The sequence below is a fragment of the Crinia signifera genome, chromosome 9, assembly GCF_055691185.1.
Source record: "Crinia signifera chromosome 9, ASM5569118v1, whole genome shotgun sequence".
Taxonomy (NCBI): domain Eukaryota; kingdom Metazoa; phylum Chordata; class Amphibia; order Anura; family Myobatrachidae; genus Crinia; species Crinia signifera.
Window position 1 is genome coordinate 9988594 of NC_139225.1, and position 16302 is coordinate 10004895.

At 45.9% G+C, this 16302-nt stretch overlaps 1 protein-coding gene across 6 annotated transcripts in view; it reads left to right on the top strand.

Annotated features, from left to right (window-relative positions):
• The window catches only part of STRBP (spermatid perinuclear RNA binding protein), a 169248-nt gene that overhangs the window by 96148 nt on the left and 56798 nt on the right, over positions 1 to 16302 (top strand). For all 6 annotated transcript variants that reach the window (XM_083161016.1, XM_083161020.1, XM_083161019.1 and 3 more), the window contains 2 exons: positions 6903 to 7068; positions 8476 to 8620. In XM_083161016.1, coding sequence (XP_083017142.1) covers positions 6903 to 7068; positions 8476 to 8620 — 311 coding nt within the window. The remainder of the gene's footprint in view (positions 1 to 6902; positions 7069 to 8475; positions 8621 to 16302) is intronic.

A 16302-nucleotide genomic window follows, 5' to 3' on the forward strand; every position in this document is an offset into this window, starting at 1 on the left:
TCCGTAGGAAACAATGTTAAATGGCCCACAGAGGCCAAATAGCCACCCTGAAGTGTGAAATGGCCCCCACAATTGTTAACGCTACCCCACGATCAACGTGAACCCGAAGCGTAGCGAGCCCGCGAGGGGCGGCGGTACGCGTCTTACGAACTTTTCATACCCCCACTATCCACGTCGGCGTGGAGTTGAGAATAGAATAGTGTGGCGAGGCGAGCGGACGCGGATACCTTCACAGGTAAACGCGTCCCTTCGCGGGCTTCACAGGTATCCGCGTCCCCTCGCGGGGCTCGCCACGCTTCGGGCTCGGTGGTTTGCTGCACTCGCCACACTATTCTATTCTCAACTTCACGCCGACGTGGACAGTGGGGGTATGAAAAGGTCGTAGGACGCGGGCTCGCTGCGCTCGCCACGCTTCGGGTTCACGTTGATCGTGGGGTGGCGTTAACAATTGTGGGGGCCATTTCACACTTCAGGGTGCCTATTTGGCCTCTGTGGGCCATTTAACATTGTTTCCTATGGAAAAATCGGGTCAATTGAGGCATTGAACAGGAAAATCGGGTCAATTGAGACATTTAACATTGTTCCCTACGGGAAATCGCGGGCATCGCGTCGGTCGCATCGCACCCGATTTTTTAGTGCATTCAATGCCCGCGATGGGCGCCCTTCTAGGTAAAGAGTACCCCAAAAACGCTAAAAGCACAGTTTTTGTGCTCTTTAAATATTTGGATGGTTTAATGTCCTTTTAAGGCAGGGCTCGACAAAAATGTAGGAGCCAGATAAAATAATAGGGACAGTGTGCACCGAAGGCACACACGCCATAATGCCCATTACATATACCACACGCCATAATGGCCATTACATATACCACATGCCGTAATGTCCATTACACATTATGCCAAATATCGCAATGTTCATTACATATAAAACCACATGCCGTAATTACATATTATGCCACATAAGTTCCCTTACCTACATGGTCCTCGCTATGGGTTTCATGCTTGATGCCAGGGGTTAACATGCTCATTGCCAATGGGGTTAACATGCTCTGCCAGGGCTAAATGCTTGTTGGGGGTTACCATGGTCTGCCAGGGGCTAACATGCTCTTCCAAAGGCTAAATACTTGTTGCTATTTATTTTATTTATTTATTAACAGTTTCTTATATGTGTAGAAAACGCACACAAGTACGGGGAGAACATACAAACTCTGCACAATTAGGACCATGGTGGGAATGGAACTCATGACCTCTGTGCTGTGAGGCAGTAATACTAACCATTACACCATCCGTACTGCTATGGGGTTAACCTGCTCGTTGCCAAGGGGTAAATGAGAGCCTTCTCCTCCACCCTGCCATTACCATCCACGGCAACAGCTGGGCAGAGTGGTCATCCAGAGCGGCTCTTGTTGCCCCCTCCTCCTCAATGTGTAAGAGCAGGTCTGTCGCGGCACGGCTATTTCAAAACTCGCGCCAGATCACGAGTCATTCGGAGCTCGGTCCTGATTGGTTCCAGAACCGCAAACTACAATTGGCTTGTGATGCTTTGTTATAGCTGCACCGCGATGGACCTGCTCTTGCCTCTGGCTACTATACAGCTGGGGGAGGTTGACGGCAGCACCGCACCACAAGCCCACCCGGCCAAGACTAGATTCTGCTTCCTCCGCCCAAAAATCTAGTCGCGAGGAAGCAGAATCTGGTCGTCGTGGCGACCTAGCGCCCGGGATTTGCCGAGCCCTGCATCAAGGAGGCTTGATATAAAGGTTAAGTTGGATGCCTAGATCACCTACGAGACTTGCTCCTGTTTAGTGTTGTAGAGAAATTTGAAAGCAAGATCACACTTCGCTGATCTTGGTGTCAGATTCTCAAGATGGACTAACATTTTTGGATGAGGGCCACGTTTGCGCGTTGCAAATGCCACATTGGGAAAAGTTGTTCGGGAACCTAAGGACTTTGATAATCAATCTCTTAAGCTCTTCTCAGGTCAAGTGAAATAGAAGTGTAGAGGTTCAGTTTCTCCAAAGAAATAGTTCTACAACTGGGTTCTATCTAGTGGAAAATCAGCGCATATATCTCGTGTCTCCCTACGAGTGTTGGCAAATGGCAGAAATAAACTTTCCATTATTTTATAAGTGACAAAATGCTGTCTCTGTATATAGCGGTGACATTTTTATTAATATCCCCTGGGACTTCCCAGGGGAGGATAGGTCAGCAGCATCTGTTCTTTTGTTGACCCCCAACGATAACTGAGAGCACGGTGTTTTTAATTGTATATTGCAACTACTGTGAAAATAATTTGTATTGTCTAATGGCGACGTATAAATATTGTGTGTGTGTTTTATATAGGTGTTTGATTTATTAAGCAATTAAATAGCTGGAAAAATAATTATTTTGTGAGGAGTCAAGTTTCTAAATCTATTTTTGTCTGTCGATGATCACTTGGCAAAATATACCGGTAAAATAGTGTTTTTATTTTGGCCATATAATCAATCGCTCTTTTTTTGAGTTTTTCCCCTGATGTGTTTGCTGTGTATTTGATTAATAGGTCAACGGTGTCCAAATAGACTGTCCGATAGGTTGACATGCACTAGATCAGTGGTAGTCAACTCCAGTCCTCGAGAGCTACCCACAGTGCACATTTTCCAGTTGACCTAGCTGCTGCAGAGGTATACTAATTACTCACTGACACATTTTAACAGACCCACAGGTGGAGCTAATTAATTTCACTTGAGATTCTGTGAGGAGACCTGGAAATCCTGAACTGTTGGTAGCTCTTGAGGACTGGAGTTGGCTACCCCTGCACTAGATTGACATTGACAAAACGTTGTCACAAGCAAAAATTTTTTAGGACTTTTCCATACTTTAACATCTATGTAGGCTCCGATTGGGAACGGTAAAGCAAAAGCGAGCGTATGTGCTACACTAATTCAGGTGCTGAGGTGTTGGCATTCACATCTCATGTCAACATTTTGTAGGTATCGACCATTTCCACACTGACTTTTTGCTTGTGTAAACCTTTTGTCACTGTCGCACTTGTGCACAAGGACCTTTTGTCGTCAACTTATCTAGACACTGTTAACCCTTTAATCCGACCGGACCTGTTTGCTTTTGGCTTTTGAGATGACAGAGACAAGAGAGGGGTTTTCAAAGGTAGCCTGCATTGGTTGTTGGGGGGGGGGGGGTTAAGCTTTAACCAACAACAGCATATAACACTTTGTGAATATATGCAGCCTTTATTAAATAAAAAAGAGGGTTACTGCTTTGGTTTAGGAACACTGAGCAAAATGACATCATTATTTTTTCCCATTTTCATCCGGACGGCCTGGACCTATCCATTAGGTTTACAAAATATGCATCATGAATTCGGAAATTGCTTCTAGAACATTTGCTGCAGGTGTTATTATTACGTAAAAGTTGGTTTCACAGTTGGATATAGTAAGGTTTTCTTTTATCCTCGGTTGCCTGGGGTGATCCATGGAAATTATGGTATAGCATATTAAACTTTTAATGTGTGGCTTAGAACAGTATATTTCAAATATCACACGTGTGATTCTTGCGATACTGATGTTGGGGTCGTTGATGACGTAATGTCAAACCAAATCTTTCTGTACTACAGTCAAAACATTGAGTTTACAAATTCGCAGTTTTGACGATCCTGCGGTTATTTACACTGCAAAACCACGTAGGCTTTGCTGTGAGTGTTCTGAGCAGGTAAACGCGGCCCCGCTGATCTCCCCCTGCCCTGTGTGCGAATATGTTCACAGCCATGCACTCAGGCGGAAAACCACTCCCCATCAAATGATTTCCCCCTGCTCGCTGTGCGCTGAGAAGGCTGCGGGGAGAAGTAGGCCGCTGCTGATGTCCGTGTCCCTCCCCTCCCAATGGCTGGGGGGGGGGGGGGATGGATCATTGGGTGCACCTAAAGATGGTCAACGTACAGGAAGGTCGACAGAGGTCTAGGTCGACATGGCATAAGGTCATTAGGTCGACATGGTCTAGGTCGACAGTAAAAAGTTCGACATGGGGTTTTTCACTGTTTTTTTACCCGAATGTCGACATGGACACAGTTTTAAGTGCACTGCGTCCCCTCGCATGGCTCGTTGCGCTCACCATGCTTCGGGCACACTATTTTATTCTCCCACCACGCCCTAGTGGATGGTAGGGCATGAAATACCGCCTGTCAGCACATGTCGGCTCAAAAAACTGTGAAAAACCCCATGTCGACCTAATGCTTGTGTCGACCTAATGACCTGTCGGCCTTTGCAGTATGTCGACCCAGTGGTGTCGACCGAATGACTGACCATCTTTAGGTCGACCAACCGACTGTATCCCGGCTGGGGAATGCCTGCTTTTTCCGGGATGCTCCTGGAAAATGCCTACGTTATGCCCGTTGCCTGTCAATCATCTAGCTAGCCTGTGCATGGTCTGTTTGTGAGGGGGCCCCATACATGCACACCGCATACTGCGTACATGCTCCGTCTTTCGATAAACTTCAATACTGGGAACTCGCAGCCTTTTGTACGGCTCAGAATTGGGCCACAAGACTCACACTACCGGCTTCTGGCAAGCTATTACGTCCCCCCTGATAAGTCTAATTTTTGGAAAGTTTGCACTGCTTGCTTGTTCCTCTACTGCGCCTGGAAGGTAATCATAGAAGAGCAGCCATGAAAACATATGAGATGATTTTTGGTAGAAAACACAGTAATGACACCTCTAGAGACCACTGTGTCCAGTATGATGTCGTCTTACGGGAAATAGCCCTTTTTTATGCCCAGTCTGTTCCTGGCTGCTCAGTAGATTATTCCTTTAAACTGGAAAAGGGTTAAATGAATGATTAATTTTAATTGCCACACAGTTGTTTTCCTGGGTGGGTTATTATGGTTTTTTGTGTGTGCGTTTTTTTATTTAGCATTACTAAATTTTAATATGCCTGGTTGCAAGTCCCCCCCCCATCTGCGTGCCTAAGTGAAAGGGACAATGCTGACACAGCAGACGCGCGTCTTGTTTTAGTGTACTTAGCGACATGCTCACGTACAGTTTCCTGCAGGCTAAGCACTATCCACGTCTGTGAGCAGCCTATTATTCAGAGCTCAGGTAGAATGATCTTCCCAGTGGGATTCTGTAACCCACTGCAATCTCTTGAAGTGAAATAAATAATGGCGCCACAGATGGCGCGTTTCTCCTCGCTGTTCTGTTTTTCTGTTTTGTTGTTATCTGTGTAGAAGACCAACGTTCCCTTTAATTTAATGTTACCTCTTGTGAATTGATACTTACGGAGCATTCAAAAGAATGTATATGTTCGGTAAGAAGGAGGAAAATAACCAGTTGTTTTACATCTGCGATACTTTGTTTTTCCATAAACTCTAATACAAAATTAATGGGATATTAATGTTTTAGTCTGTTTCCTGTGCTAATGTTTCACTCAACCAGCACTTCATCTTATTTAAACAATTAGCAGTCAGTAGTGATATATATCTCCTACGGGTGCGAACAACATGTTTAAACGCGGAAAAAAAAAGTTGGCTTTGATTGCAGCGTGTGTATATTTAGCTCGTGATTTTTTTGTGTTTTTTTTTTTTTAATTTCTAGGTTGTTTTTTTTATTATTTTACAGTTCCTGTAAAGCTGGGTACACATTATTCAATATGCAAATGCTATGATATCGATAATGATTTCCCTGAATCAAATGATATACGACTCCCTGCCTGCACCCCCCACCACCACCGCATTTATTATCACTTAAAAAACATTGCCGTTTAGAGGATTATCGCAACCATTGGTCGCGTGTGCCACTTTGTTTTATTGCAGCCGGAGTTAAGTATACCCTACTCATGCTTGCATTATCAGGTTGGCTTGTGTGGACAAGGAAGCTACACCTCGCGGTGCAGTCTTTGGCCCAAGCTTTTCCAGAAAACGGGTGCCACCCACGGCCCTTCCCACGAACGCCTCTGAATGTGAATCAGTCAGAAGCATTTGCTGTTCTGCACTGCACAGAACCACACCATCGAGCACAATGCGGGTTTATATCGGTTATGCAGTCCAACCTGAATTATCCCCATAGTGCGTACACACTGCGATCTTTCAAAAGACCAACGAGATACATATAATCAGTGGCCATGTCTAGAAACATGCTGTCGTTGACGACATCCTCCAAATGGGCCAGCAGAGCTAAAGATGTCCACACCGGTTTAAAGTCGCCGCCACCACCAGTACAACTGTTATTCACTGGTCTCATGTTTTCATATGTGTGCTAATGTATTTTATTTTCGTTACATGTGGGGACCAGTGTGATTTAGTTTTTTTCATATGGGGGCCAATGGGGGGGGGGGAGGTTCCTATGGGAGTCCGATGGTAGGCCTTGGCAATTTTTTCTAAATCTTGTTTGGTGTGCCGCGAGTTTGAAAATAACGGCTCTGAGCTGTACTGGTGCTTGTATCCGTGAACGGTACGTTGTGTTTTGTAGTAATTGGTATCCACCAGTGTTGTGCTTATATTCACTAATGCATGGAATCTTTTTATGTTGCGCCTATGATCATTTAAATATATGTGGGGTTTGATGTTCTTATGAAATCTTTGCCCCACTGGGTTTTTGAGTATCTCTGAAATCTATTGACACAATGAGATAACTGCTGATTAAAATAGTTTATTTTATTAAACCTCCGAGGGCCTCCTGTTTTTCACAAGGGTAAGGTTTTTAACCCTTTGAGTGCCAACGTTGATGTGAGAGATGCTCGATATATCCACTAAAAATCCCAGCCTCTTTAACGGTGACTTTTTTTTTTCTTTTATGCGGGTGCAATACTTTAACTAAATTTTAAGTGACTTGGTCGTATTTGTATTTATTAATACTAAGCGAAGAGTCTCTGTCTGTATTGTGAATGCTCTAATCACGCATCCCTTTGTCTTTCAGGGACGAGAGTGGCCGGGTGTTATGTGGAGTCATGAGAATCGGCCTGGTTGCCAAAGGTTTGCTCATTAAGGACGATATGGAGCTAGAACTGGTGCTTATGTGCAAAGAGAAACCAACAGAGAGCTTGTTAGTGACTGTAAAAGACAACCTCCCTCTACAAATCCAGGTGAGATTCAGCCATAGACTTAACTCATAGGGGCTTGTTCACAGGGGCTTTGGAAGAAAATGTAATCGAAGGTGTATGCAAAGCCTTGCCTTAGGATGGGGATTTCAGATATGACAAATGATGTATAGTGACATTTTTACATGTACAGTGTTCACTCGAAGCCCTTCTTTTGACGCACCCTGCCCATTTCTTAAACCTCAAAATGCACTGTGCCCTTTTTGTGTGCGCCACTGTGTGTCCTTATGCTGACCTCCACTGTGCTGACATGCCTCTGAGAACTTTCAGTGTATGCCATCATGTGTCATGGGTATTACGGTGTGTGGTGTAATGTGTAAGAGGCATTACTTTGTGTGCCATAATATGTAATTGTTATGACCATGTTTAATGGGTGTAATCCTTTTTCTATATATGTTTTTGTTTCTAATGTAAATTTCTAATCTAAAATGTGCCCTCCCGATTGAAAAAAAGTGCCCTGCCCGGTGGTTAGCACCCTGACCTAAAAAAAAAATATTAGAGTGAACACTGCATATATAGTGACATAAGGCTCATTTTGCACTTAAACAGTGTTGCAATGCAGTGGGTGCAAGTACTTTTATTTCCAACTCTAAAACTTTTTGCACACTTTGAATCTACCCCACCTGCATTGCAACATGGTTTGCTAAGGCTCAAATATGCTGTGGATTTTCTCCCAAATAAGTCTCATAGTTGCAAAGCCTGTACTCTAGTTAGGAGTAGGATCTTTGATTTTTTGGTACTTGTTTCCTAGCACGGCGCCCCCGATTTTGATCGTAGTACATCTTATACAATCGCATCGTATGCATTATAGCGGCATGCGATGTGATTCGATTTTTTATTGTACAAGCACCCTGATGGGTGCTTTCAATGTTAAATGCACCCCAATTGGCAACGCCACCCCCACTATCATCGCCAACCCGAAGCGTGGCGATCGTCATTGGTACGCGTCCTCCGACCTTTTCATACCCTCACTATCCACGTCGGGGTGGAGTTGATTTCAGATAGTGTGGCGAGCGCAGCGAGCCACCGAGCCCGAAGCGTGGCGAGCGGACACGGATTACTTTACATGTATTCCGCGTCCCCTTGCGGGGCACGCCGCACTCGCCACGCTTCGGGCTCGTATTCCGCGTCCCCTCGCGGGGCTCGCCACTATCTAAAATCAACTCCACGCTGATGCCGATATTTAATTGTACAAGCACTCCTGTTAATTTACAATGCGCATCGCAAACCACGAAGTATGGTATGTGATGGGCGCCATGCTAGGAAACAAGTACCATTTTTTTTTATTTTCCAGTTTAGTTAATCGCTCACTGTTGCTTCTTATGTGACCATCATATCCCAATATACTGTCACAGCTGTTTCATTCTATCCTGGCTTTGTCACGTTTTCCAGAAACTTACAGAAGAGGCGTATGAAGTGGAACAGTGCATAGAAGATGCGTCAATAGTCATACACAATTCAAAGGAACCCAAGTTAACCCTTAAAGTTATACTGGCATCCCCACTGTTTAGAGAAGAGGAAGATCAAGCAGGTGGAGGTACTTGGGTTTTCATCTGTCAATTGTTGTGAGAAACCGGTTGTTTGGCGGTGCACGCCAACCCTCTCCAACGTCTTGCCATGTTATAAAGATGTATGCCATGTGTTGTAATGACTCTTGCCTGCGGTTTCTAATCTGGTTAATGGTACTGAAATGTATAATTGCATATTTGGAAGATAGTAAGTGTTACTTATTTTTAAGTCTCTCAGTTTGTGGTATTGAACAGATTCTGTTACACAACCTCAGTGCTGTTCCCTGACCCCCTAATAATGTATAAATTTGAGTCTCTTCTGTGTGCGGAGTACAAACAACCTCACAGGTAGTTTCGAAAATTGACTGTCATTTGTGGTTCGGACCAAATTACACCAGTCTTTTTCACAAAGTGTTTATAGCGGCTATGAGGTTGGGTAAGTCATAAGTAACATAATACTAATGTGCTCATGATTTTCTTTATTTTTTTATTTCTCTTGTTTTTTTGTTTTTTTTTCCTTCCCTCTTCATTTTATGGTCTGTAATATTTGCTTCAGCTTCCCCCCGAGCCTGTCCCTACAAACTTGCCAAGCAATACTGGACCAAATGTCAGACCTTTGACCAACAGGCCACACTCTGTCATGTCAACTGAGGCAGCCAGCCCACCTGGGCAAGATGGACTCCCTGTCGCTCCTCCCATTTCTAGCCCCACCCTCTACTTTCTGTCCTTCCCACAAACATCAGCTGTACAGTGTCAAATGTTGGTCAGTTAAAAAAAAAAGTCAATGGGACCATCTGGGAAGAATCGTAGCTAATTATAGAAGTGAATTGTTTACATTCTTTCATGCATCAAATAGAACACATTGGTGACATTCTATACGTTATATACAAGACTATGGGAATGCAGATACTACACAAAATAGGCTGCTTGGAATAAAATGCATAGACCAATTTGCAGGTTTCTAATTGATGGCAACCGAAGCCCTTTAAAATATTATGTCAAGTACGTTTGTCCTTCCGTTACTTTTAAAATAAGAAAACAAAAGCAAATAACGTGTATTCCTATATATCCATAGGGATGTATAAATGTACACTGTTTACTCGCTGCTCAAAAAAATATCATTTTGTCAAGTTAGAGTACATTTTATTTTGACCCGAGCAAAGAAAACTTACATACTGCACCTATATGAAGAGGCAAATTTAAATGTGAAATCATTAAAGGGGAACTTGTATTTTTTTTTTTAGCCGCGACATGGTGCGTCAACAATTCCAAGTTATTGTGATTGCAATACTTAAGTTGCTTAGCAAAGTGTATTAAGTATTTGCACACACAGCTCTACCCCTTTTTTCATGAATTGTATCTGTATTCCCTTATTATATACCTGTTTAAATCATGCATCTATCATAAGGGTATAACTGACCAATATTTCCCGAGGTATGGTTTTTGACTATGCTATTCTATATCCTAACAACACCAAGCAGCGTAGGTGCGGTGGACCTGTCCTGTGTGTATTTCATGCAGCCAGAATGATGCTTGTGTCTTCATGGGCTGATCTCAGTAGTATATCATTTAGCTGTGTAATGGGACCATGATGCACATTTTCTGTTACCTCCCAAATATACGCAGTCTCTTCTGCAGGCTATTGCATGTCTGCTTAGTGCGCAGTCATACAACATATAGTACAATATATACATTGCTATAGGTTCAAATGATCGGGGTATTGTTCTGTGTAATACATAACATTCTCATATAATACGGTTTCTGTTATTGAACGGAATACATTATGGATAAACACTCATAAAGCATAAATAATGATATCACTGCTAATTAAAGTTTATATAAGCTGACCAGACTGTAAATATGGGTGCCGGACGGGCTCCCGACAGCCGGGATCCCGACAGTCATTTACCCGAGGTCGGGATCCCGACTGTTAAAACACCGACAGACGGGTTCCCGACGGCCACCGGCTATTCTCCCTCGTGGGGTCCACAACACCCTTAGATGGAGAATAGAATAGGTGGCGAGCGTAGCCATCTGTCCGGCCAGTCGGGCTAATGACTGTCGGAACCCTATACCACACCCGTAAATATATAGCATCACTAGAAGTCACCAAAGATGTCTGTGGCCAATCAAAACAGCGCGATAGGTCAAGTGTTGTGGCTGTTAATCATCGTAATATTTTGTCTGCAGTTCTCCCTGATTTATGACGGGCAGATTATCACATACAAACTATCACACTGCGAAACTCCATCTGACAGTGATGAGGAAGGGTGAGGATATATACTGTATCTGTGAGGAAGGTGGGGCATATTTGTGGGAGTGGAAGTTCGAGGTGGGGCGCATATATATGTGTGTGTGTGTGTGTGTGAGTGTGAGTGAGGTTGGCGGCTGAGGGATATATGTGTGTGTGAAAGAGAGGTGATTGGGGCAGGGTTGGGGTTAATGTATGGGAGGGAGGTGGCTTAGGCAGGTGCATATATACATAAGAATTAAGGGGCTGTGGTGTGTGTGTGTGTGTGTGTGTGTGAGAAAGAGGTGGCTGGGGTAGGGCAGGATATTTGTATGAGTGGATGGGGGCTGGGGCAGAGCTAGGTGTATGTGTGTGAGCGGAAGTTGGCTGGGGCAGGGCTAGGTATATGTGTGTGTGTATGTGTGTGAGCAGAAGTTGGCTGGGACAGGGCTAGGTGTGTGTGTGTGTGTGTGTGTGTGTGTGTGTGTGTGTGTGAGCGGAAGTTGGCTGGGGCAGGGCTAGGTATGTGTGTGTGTGTGTGTGTGTGTGAGTGTGTGTGTGAGAGAAGGAGGTGGCTGGGGTAGGGCAGGATATTTGTATGAGTGGATGGTGGCTGGGGCAGAGCTAGGTGTATGTGTGTGAGCAGAAGTTGGCTGGGGCAGGGCTAGGTGTATGTGTGTGTATGTGTGTGAGCAGAAGTTGGCTGGGGCAGGGCTAGGTGTGTGTGTGTGAGCGGAAGTTGGCTGGGGCAGGGCTAGGTGTATGTGTGTGAGCAGAAGTTGGCTGGGGCAGGGCTAGGTGTATGTGTGTGAGTGGAAGTTGGCTGGGGCAGGGCTAGGTATATGTGTGTGAGTGGAAGTTGGCTGGGGCAGGACTAGGTGTATGTGTGTGAGCAAAAGTTGGCTGGGGCAGGGCTAGGTGTATGTGTGTGAGCGGAAGTTGGCTGGGGCAGGGCTAGGTGTATGTGTGTGAGCAGAAGTTAGCTGGGGCAGGGCTAGGTATATGTGTGTGTGTATGTGTGTGAGTGGATGGTGGCTGGGGCAGGGCTAGGTGTATGTGTGTGAGCGGAAGTTGGCTGGGACAGGGCTAGGTGTATGTGTGTGAGTGGAAGTTGGCTGGGGCAGGACTAGGTGTATGTGTGTGAGCAAAAGTTGGCTGGGGCAGGGCTAGGTGTATGTGTGTGAGCGGAAGTTGGCTGGGGCAGGGCTAGGTGTATGTGTGTGAGCAGAAGTTGGCTGGGACAGGGCTAGGTGTATGTGTGTGAGCAGAAGTTGGCTGGGACAGGGCTAGGTGTATGTGTGTGAGCGGAAGTTGGCTGGGGCAGGGCTAGGTGTATGTGTGTGAGTGGAAGTTGGCTGGGGCAGGGCTAGGTGTATGTGTGTGAGCGGAAGTTGGCTGGGGCAGGGCTAGGTGTATGTGTGTGAGCAGAAGTTGGCTGGGGCAGGGCTAGGTGTATGTGTGTGAGCGGAAGTTGGCTGGGGCAGGGCTAGGTGTATGTGTGTGAGCAGAAGTTGGCTGGGACAGGGCTAGGTGTATGTGTGTGAGCAGAAGTTGGCTGGGACAGGGCTAGGTGTATGTGTGTGAGCGGAAGTTGGCTGGGGCAGGGCTAGGTGTATGTGTGTGAGTGGAAGTTGGCTGGGGCAGGGCTAGGTGTATGTGTGTGAGCGGAAGTTGGCTGGGGCAGGGCTAGGTGTATGTGTGAGCAGAAGTTGGCTGGGACAGGGCTAGGTGTATGTGTGTGAGCAGAAGTTGGCCTGGGACAGGGCTAGGTGTATGTGTGTGAGCGGAAGTTGGCTGGGACAGGGCTAGGTGTATGTGTGTGAGCGGAAGTTGGCTGGGGCAGGGCTAGGTGTATGTGTGTGAGCGGAAGTTGGCTGGGACAGGGCTAGGTGTATGTGTGTGAGCGGAAGTTGGCTGGGGCAGGGCTAGGTGTATGTGTGTGAGCGGAAGTTGGCTGGGACAGGGCTAGGTGTATGTGTGTGAGCGGAAGTTGGCTGGGGCAGGGCTAGGTGTATGTGTGTGTGAGTGGAAGTTGGCTGGGGCAGGGCTAGGTATATGTGTGTGTGTGTATGTGTGTGAGCAGAAGTTGGCTGGGGCAGGGCTAGGTGTATATGTGTGAGCGGAAGTTGGCTGGGACAGGGCTAGGTGTATGTGTGTGAGCAGAAGTTGGCTGGGACAGGGCTAGGTGTATGTGTGTGAGCGGAAGTTGGCTGGGACAGGGCTAGGTGTATGTGTGTGAGCGGAAGTTGGCTGGGGCAGGGCTAGGTGTATGTGTGTGAGTGGAAGTTGGCTGGGGCAGGGCTAGGTATATGTGTGTGTGTGTATGTGTGTGAGCAGAAGTTGTCTGGGACAGGGCTAGGTATATGTGTGTGTATGTGTGTGAGCGGAAGTTGGCTGGGACAGGGCTAAGTATATGTGTGTGTGTGTGTGTGTGTGTGTGTGTATGCGTGAAGGAGGTGGTTGGGGGTATGTATGAGTGAGTGAATATCTCTCCTGAAGATATTTATGTATGATGCCAAAGCAGGGATAAGGGGGCAGATGTATCATAGCAGCGCTTATCGCGCCGCTATGATACTTCCTGCTTCGCCTCAATAGCGAGGCGAAGCAGGAAGGGACATCGACAAGATGTATTAACATCTTGTCTGCCGAAGCGGGGGAGCGTTAACTCCCCCTTCGGCGATGTCCCTTTCTGGAGATAGCGCATCAGTTAATACTGATGCGCTATCTCCTGTCCCCCGGCCGGCCGCACTGGGCATGCGCGGGATCTCGCAAAAACCGCGAGATCTCCAGCGCAGCCCAAGCCAGACGCAGGGCTAGCGTTGTCCCCATAGTGGGGGATAGGACAACGCTAGCCCTGAGCTGGCGAAGCGGCCGGGGCGAATTAACACCTTGAAGGCTGTTAATACATCGCCCCGGCCGTTAATCCCTGGGGGGGATTGCAGGGACAGCCCCGCCGAGCGTAACTCGGCGGGCTGTCACTAGCGCACGTTAGGTGCGCTAGTAATACATTAGGGTCAGACGTAATCCCCCCCCAGTTAACCAGCGTTAAGTGCATTTTTGCACTTAACGCTGGTTAATACATCTGCCCCAAGATATCAAATAATTTGTATAATACATGGACTATCCCCGCAGCCCAACTTTTAGAACTTTTTACAGTTTACACACCAATCTATTCCTCACCGCTGCTGTAGCTCCACCCACAGACCCTCCCACCTCTCAGGTGACTCTCTTAAGGTGCCCATACACTAGTAAGATTTATCTTCAGATCTGGCTGGTTGGAATAAAAACATGGTTATGGATGAGTGACAAGTTTGTCAGTTTCCCAGCATTTCCAAACAAATGGTCAACTGTCATTTGCTCTCATCCATGACCAGGTTTTTGTTCCAACCAGCCAGATCTGAAGATAAATCTGCGTGTGTATGGCCACCTTAAGTATACAGGGTACTTATGTAGTAACTGGGCTGCCGATTTTGAAATCGGGTCCATCGCATCGCATCGCACCCGACCATATCGCATGCGATGCGATGCGATGGACCCGATTTTTCCATAGGATTCAATGTTAAAATGGACTGAGTCCATTTCAACATGGAATTCAATGGGAAAAGGGGTCCTTTTCATACCCCTACTATCCAAGTGGGCATGGAGTTGGATATAAACCTGTGGCGAGCGTAGCGAGCCACCGAGCCCAAAGCGTGGCGAGCGTAGCGAGCCCCGCGAGGGGACACAGAATACCGTCCGCTCGCCACGCTTCGGGCTCGGTGGCTCGCTACGCTCGCCACAGGTTTATATCCAACTCCATGCCCACTTGGATAGTAGGGGTATGAAAAGGACCCCTTTTTCCCATTGAATTCCATGTTAAAATGGACTCAGTCCATTTTAACATTGAATCCTATGGAAAAATCGGGTCATCGCATCGCATCGCATCTGATTGTATGCCTTAACTTAAGGCATACAATCAAAAAATCGGCAGCCCAGATACTACATAAGTACCGTATACAGTATTGCTGACAGTAGTACAGGAAGGTTGTTATTTAGGGTAGAACTATATAATAATATAATTGTAGGGTGCTTACCTAAATCTTGTTTAGTATAGTGATATAATTTGTGCCATGCCCTAAACTTGGTGACACCAAGAATAACATTATATCTATATCTGTTTATTTTCTCTTAGCAAAAAAAAAAACTAGACCAATGTATTTGACGTCTAACTTTCAGATTATGTGCAACTGGTCCTTGATCACAAGAGCTGATAATCAAAATGTAAGCCCGTATGAAAAAAAATCTGGGCCAAACGTCCAAGCAGAGCATGAAGACACTCCATTCTAATGATGTTAATGTACAAGACAGTCTGATGCAAGTCTGTTTTCTTCCTTCCCTCACCCATGATCCTCTCATCTGTACTTCTGATAGGATTCTGCGCACAGGTGCTGACTGGCTGCACAACAATGCTCAGCTCGGCCGTGATAAGTGCAATCCACACTAGATGCGATATACCTCTGTACATTGGGAGACAGAACATACTTTGTTTCACATCTGCCGGAACTACTTTTCTAGGTAGATGTGTAGCCAGCTGACAGGAAACGGAAGGGGAGGGCTATGCCTGCCAATCACCTCCCAGCTTTACGTTGGCTTTTAATCCGTATTTATCAACACTTCAATTGTGATGAAACTAAATCTATGCAGCAATGACCTGTAGCAGTAGGTACAGTAAGCTTACAGTCTACAAACATGCTGAACATTTCCCCTGACTGATTCTATTTATATTTTTAGCCCCTTCTAAAAAATAATAGAATCTGCATGCTTCCCAACGTTGTTTTGTTGGGGATCGGGATGCTTGCGTAGCCAACAAGGGGCGTGGCCTCATTTTTGTTACTAAGTGGGCATGGCCAGCGCTTTTTGAGCTGCTGGCCACGCTCCCAGCCCCCCTGTTACACTGAATAGACACTGCAGGATGCGGGACAGTTGGGAGGTATGAATCTGATTTGTTTTGCTATAATCAGCATCAAATCTTCAATAGAACTCACATGTTTGTAATACCCCTTTCAGACAGAGAACAAAATTACCGGGTGAAGCCGTTCTTTTTCTGCTTGAAAGGGCACACCCGTGTCGTAAATCCCGTGTCTCCAACCCTGGAGTTGACCAGGGTCGAGGACACGGGATTTATGACCCGGGTTGACCCTTTCACACAGAAGAAATACCCGTGTTATTCAGCAAATTACGGGTAGAAATTTTCAACCCGGTATTTTGTTCTTCTGTGTGAAGGGGGTCAGGATGTTCCCAGCAAAATGACACGGCATTTGAAATGCGGGGATTTTCAGACTTTTCTGTCTGAGAGGGGTATAAATTTACCCCATACAGTTATAACAAATAGATATTAAAGTGTTGTCGGAACTGTCAGTCGGATTATAATTCTGACTGTGTATGCAAAACACCAGATAACTGGAAATGCTGAGATGAGACCTTTTTACATGAGCTAGTTCC